Consider the following 5,709-nt stretch of genomic DNA (forward strand, 5'->3'; position numbering starts at 1 on the left):
ATCATCACTGAGTAAAGTTAAATCATAATTCAAACTTGATAGGCTTCTATGTCTCCCCCATGATTGCTGAGGATTAGCCGAACAGTTGGGAAACAGATATTTTTTCAAGGGTTTTTGCTAGGCTAATTACATGTCAATTGTTTAGCATTATGACTTATTTGAATTCACTTTGTGTTTGATAGTTTGATATTATTTTATATTTTTAGAGGAGCCTACATACAATTAATATTTCATGAGACTACTCGATAATAGGCTACAACAACGTTTCTCAAAACTATTTCCCGCTGTAGTGGCCCATACATTGGCAGCAGCACTCAGCACGCATGCGTAAAACGACTGCCGTGGTGCTCAGTGGTTACTTTTGGCAGCCTGAGTAGCCTAATAGGCTGTATGACGATACTTTGCTGCTAACTCATGTCCTCATTTGCCTCACTCTCTTGGCTTACTTTTTAGTAGTTGTTAGTTTGATAGTTCTCACGTTGTGATCCCGTTTAAGTGGCACTTTCATTCACACATGGCGTATGTTTCGCCCAATCGCACCTCCTTCTAGAAAGCACCAAGTAGCTTACAGTCGATAACTTTTCCAGTCCATCTTCCCAGAAACAAGATGCTAAAATGGCGCCTTCCTCAGTGTCAAGTTCAAGTGAAGTGCCGACTCGCACAGACAAATGTAATTTCTATATGATCTTAGCAATGAGTATAAGCTAATACAACAATGACAAAGAATGATAAACGTCACAGTTCGTTAGTTTTAATGATTTTTTTTATTTCATTCAAAATGTATGTTCACATTTCTTCATAAATAGTTGGTAAAACAAACAAACCAACAAACGATAGCCTACTTTAAATTGTACAATGAACCTTTGTCTCTTCCCGCTAAATAAGGAATAGGCTCGCTGTTGTGTCATCGTTTGCCTCGATTGTGGCACAGTGACACAGTTCATCAGTAAAACATTTGCTTTTCAGGAATAACTTGGAGTGTGACCCATTTCTCCCAGAAAGTGTTACAACATCACATTCTAGCTGCGTTTCTAAGTCAGAAATGTGCTCCGACTTCAGGGCATGGGGCATAAGGGTTGTGGGAATAAGAAAAACGTGTTTATTTTAAATTAATGTATAGAAAATAGTATATAAAACATATATTCCTTAAATTATTTAAATAAACGTATTTTATATATCACTGTCACTTACGAGGTACTGTTTTTACATTTTGTTTTAAAAGTAGTGCTGGTGGTCTGAAATCGTTCTCATAAGCACAATATATTTTGTGGTATGCATAAGATTAAATTCTTGAAAATAGGTTACAATGCAATGCTGTAACTCTTTGTGCCACTGAACATATTTTCCCCAACCCACATATATCTATTAGTGTTCCTTAGACTTAATTCACACAAAAAGGTTTTCTCGACAGGTTATTCACACAAAACAAGCAAATGTATAATCAAACTGCTCTATATGCAACACCACAGTACTTATAACAAATAACACGCTTAGTTTCACAGAATAATTACATTTAAAACAATGCAAGCTGACAGACAAAAAAAACTTTTATTTTGAAGATACTGTGTTGTGACAGTTCCATTGTTGCCGATGCACACATTTAAACATACTTGCACAAAGACATTGTTGGAACTATAAAGGAATGCCATACTGGCTCATATGTTTGGGTATTTGACCCGAATTTGAAATACTCAAAATATTGTCACCTTGGTGTGGAATTCGTGAATGAACTAGATATAACATCTGTCAATGGCTGATGGATCTTTCGAATCAGAAATCATGCTACAAATGAACTCTACTCTCTGATTCTATAAAAGTCAAATACACAAAAAAGATCATTTGACCAAAAATATACGACAGAACCGTTTTATATAGTTTGCCAACTCAATTGATTACAATTCAGATTTACAGAATTGATGATTTACATGTCAATGGTCTCACAAGCTAAACAATAAGTGATGGAAAAATCAGCATCATATAGACAAATCCATAATATTTATATAGACGATATCTTAGATCCAAATAAGACACATGTATTGGTTAAAAAAAGATACAATCGCAATATTGGAGCTTTATAGTTGATCATAGTTGTTTAATGCTAGCTGGTTATGACCCAAAACTGTACAGTCTTGTTAGAAAACATTTTCATAAATATCATTTAAGTTTTAGAACTTATATCCATAATTAAATTACAAATTGATAAATATGGCATCATGAATATGTATTTACAACGTTATTAACAAAAGGCAACGTTATATTTAACGGTAACAATCGTAACCTAATACCACATTTCTCCACCTGAAAACAGACATTGACAACAGATTCGACCCCATCAAACAAGGAAATACATTCACGAGTATATATTTATTTATGATTTATTTTTTGTTCAAGTTCAAGACAAAGACTTTGGCACGTTTCTTAAGACTGTCTGAAGTTTTAACAATCAATTGAAAGGCGACAGTAGTGTGTCACCATTATATAAAACACCGTGAAATATTCTCCCTTCTCCATTATTTTTTAAATACAAATTTGAGAAAATACATAAAATGAAAAATAAAATAATTATCTGAAATCTGTAAACTAAAAAAGGGGAAAAAACATGTTTTTTTTTTATTCTTAGAAAGTATTATTTCATTATTTATGATTTATTTGTTCTCTTCGAACTCGGAATAAAAGTCACATTTCGAATCCTGAGAAAGGACGAGGCCTGCTGCTGCTGGCTTGCTCTCATCTCCTCGTGTTGTTCCAATCCCATGTTGTGTACACCTTGGTCTGAGTACTTTTTAAGGTTTCCTTAAAACCTCTTTGTCCACATTGAGAGCTTGCTTCTGACTTCAAACGTACCATTCATTAAAGTTGGGTGGCAGTCCTGCATCGCTGTGCCCAGATGTGTTTTGCACGGCTGACGGTGGTGTTTTTGTTGGGTCTTCAGTGTTCGCTGACACCAGAACTGGTGGTGTGGACGACTCATATCCAGAACTTGCTGCTGGAGAGGACTCAGAACATTGAGACTCGTGTACCTGTAATAATAATAATTTAAAAAATACATGAGGAGTTGCTATTATACATTGATATATCTATAGGCCTATAGCTTGAAGAAGAACGTTGAATATGTTACACACTGATAAACACTCAACATAAGTCCATTTACAATTGACCCTTTGATCTATCAATTTGCTATTGCATTGAAGGCTTGCAGCGTAATTTGCTTCTCCAACTTAGCCTCCAAGTAAGTAGTAATATTTGGGAAATGAACATTATGCTACACTCCAACCTAGTGAAAAAGCAGTGAAAACTTCCAGCGGAGTGTGATTCTATTCCGGGGCTGATGCTTTGATTAGCCAGTCTGGGTCAATGGATGAATGTGTTTAAGGTGTAATTGACACGGTAATTACCTTCATGTGTTTCCTGAGAGAGCTGGGGTGCGTGTAGGACTTGTCGCACACTTTGCAGATGTATGGCTTGTCAGAAGTATGCACGTGCATGTGCTTTTTCCTGTCACTGCTGTTGGCGAAGCGTCTGTCGCAGCCGTCAAATTCGCACTTGAACGGCTTCTCACCTGCAAGATGGAATAAACACAATTCGTTAACCCCTATACAAAGCAGATTGATTAGCCTCCCACCACGACATATGCAAACTCGACATGCTCTCGAGGAGAGATGTTCTGCTGACTTGTTCACCGTTGATGACCTATGCCCTGTGAATAGCAATAGCATGTGTTCAATACAGGCCTACATTTTTAGGATACACATAAACGTGCACAAATATGGATAAGCGAATGCTATTGTAACGGTTTGATGTAGTATGTACTTTGATATTAGGCAACGGTTGTATGCTTTGTCGTAGTGTGTTTACTTAGGCTACAATGCTAATACCCAACTGCTGCACTGATTTGTAGGATGGAGTAGTAGCCTATAGCCCAGCCTAGTAAAACAAGAGAGAGAGAGTAACCGGGCCAATTGTTCAGACTCACACATGCACCGAGGGAGTCCATCGTAATGTAGTTTAGGCCACTTCACTCACACTCGTTTTGAGAAAGTATGTGTCCGCCTCTCCCTTAATACACACACAACTCGATCAACACCTCGAGAGCGTGCAGAATAGCTTCTCTAATCGAGAAATATGTCCACACATGCCAACGTCAAAATATGCACATTTAATATATATTGAGATAGGCTTAAATTAGACTATCCGATCCTTCAACAAATGCAATCTTCAGTGCATAAAATAATAGTATGGGTATTTTCGTTCCAACATATTTATTATCTATCCCAGTATAAACTAGAAACCAAATTGAGGCCTTCTCTCGAGCATTAAGTTATAAAATGCAACAATCTCTCCACAATATGCCTATTCTCTTTCCCATGCCTACTGCAAAAATAAAATAGCGGTCTATTGATAGGCAACGTAAACTTGTGGTTTTTGTCAGCAAACATGAGAAAATAAAATTACCTGTGTGTGTTCTTTTGTGAATTTTCAAATTTTCCGACCTGGCGAATATTTTTCCACAACCAGGGAATGGACAGGGGAAGGGTTTCTCTCCAGTGTGCACTCGAATGTGGTTCACGAGTTTGTACTTGGCCTTAAATGATTTCCCCTCTCTAGGGCAATCCTCCCAAAAGCAAATGTGGTTACTTTGCTCGGGGCCGCCAACGTGTTCCATGGAGACGTGCGTCACCATCTCGTGCATTGTGCTGAAAGTCCTTTCACAAGTCTTTTTGGGTCGGTTCATCTGGTTCTCATCTATCCATTTACACGACATTTCTTGCTTTATGGGTTGCCTCATGTATCTAAAGAAGGCCCCAGGACCGTGGTGTGTCGGCACATTCATCCCCATATTCATCCCCATTGGGTGGTTGTAGTTGTGGAGCTGAGCGCCGTAGGGGTCTGTCCGAGGGCTGGCGACCGGACGGTATGGGTCGGGTCTTCCAAAGATGTCCCCGCGTAAACCAAGATGCATTTGACTGTTGACTACATGTCCGCTTGGTGAAGTATGGCTCACGCCCTGGTCATGGAGCCCTGAAAACAACAGATGTCCTGGGTTATCGGAGATTCCAGGGGGTCCATGCAGGCTCCCCGCAGAAGCGGCAAAGATCCCATGCTGGGCACTCGATGCAGCGGACTCTCCAACGCCACGGTTTCTGAATAGAAAGTCCCGGGTTGAATTGAACGGTCCACCGCCGTACGAACCCACCTGTCCGCCATGATGGTGTCCCAGGGCAGCTGCGTATCCACTGGCTTGCGGGGTAAAAGCTGAAGTCTGGCTGGAGGCTATATCGTGAGCCACCGGGCTGAGTTTGAAAGCTGCGGAGTGGGATGAATCAGCGAAGGGATTGAGTCCCAAACCTGGATCTCTGTTCCCTATCTCATGGTGCCGCGGTGTTCCGAAACCCCCCACTCCTAGCGATGGGAACTGCGGACCGCTGTCAAGGAGCATAGTCATTGGGCTCAAGCGAACTTATAACGAAATAAAAGAAAAATCAACTGAAACTCCAGGTTGGTGGAGCTCACTCTAACCTCGAATAACGGGAACCCGATTTCAGTGCGTTGAAACGGCAAATAAGAATTTAAAAGTAGAAAAGCAAAACAACGAAAAAACAATCCTTCGCTTACACAGCAGAGAGAAACTCCCGTAACTGGGATCCGTGAGAAAGATGATCAAACTTCCCCCCCTTTCCAGACGAATGATGTCCTTGGACTGATAAAGTC

The 5,709-nt window shown here is 39.8% G+C and overlaps 1 protein-coding gene across 1 annotated transcript; it reads right to left on the reverse strand.

Moving 5' to 3' along the window:
• Nucleotides 1-2,834: 2,834 nt before the first annotated feature.
• On the reverse strand, nucleotides 2,835-5,443 carry LOC120062017 (zinc finger protein ZIC 3-like). The gene is made up of 3 exons (XM_039011818.1): nucleotides 4,453-5,443; nucleotides 3,396-3,559; nucleotides 2,835-3,020 (listed from the first exon to the last, which is right to left on the reverse strand). Exons 1-3 carry the CDS (start codon nucleotides 5,441-5,443, stop codon nucleotides 2,835-2,837), a joined length of 1,341 nt encoding a protein of 446 aa, XP_038867746.1.
• Between the last annotated feature and the right edge of the window lie 266 nt (nucleotides 5,444-5,709).

This window comes from Salvelinus namaycush, chromosome 17, assembly GCF_016432855.1.
Source record: "Salvelinus namaycush isolate Seneca chromosome 17, SaNama_1.0, whole genome shotgun sequence".
In the NCBI taxonomy this organism is placed as follows: Eukaryota; Metazoa; Chordata; class Actinopteri; order Salmoniformes; family Salmonidae; genus Salvelinus; species Salvelinus namaycush.

What these genes read in the sequence shown, in the direction of transcription:
- LOC120062017 (XM_039011818.1), bottom strand. Translation starts at nt 5,443, where the DNA reads ATGACTATGCTCCTTGACAGCGGTCCGCAGTTCCCATCGCTAGGAGTG. An exon ending in TCACAAAAGAACACACACAG is followed by an intron (nt 3,560 to 4,452) that starts GTAATTTTATTT and finishes TCCATCTTGCAG; the next exon opens with GTGAGAAGCCGTTCAAGTGC. An exon ending in CTCTCAGGAAACACATGAAG is followed by an intron (nt 3,021 to 3,395) that starts GTAATTACCGTG and finishes TTATTATTACAG; the next exon opens with GTACACGAGTCTCAATGTTC.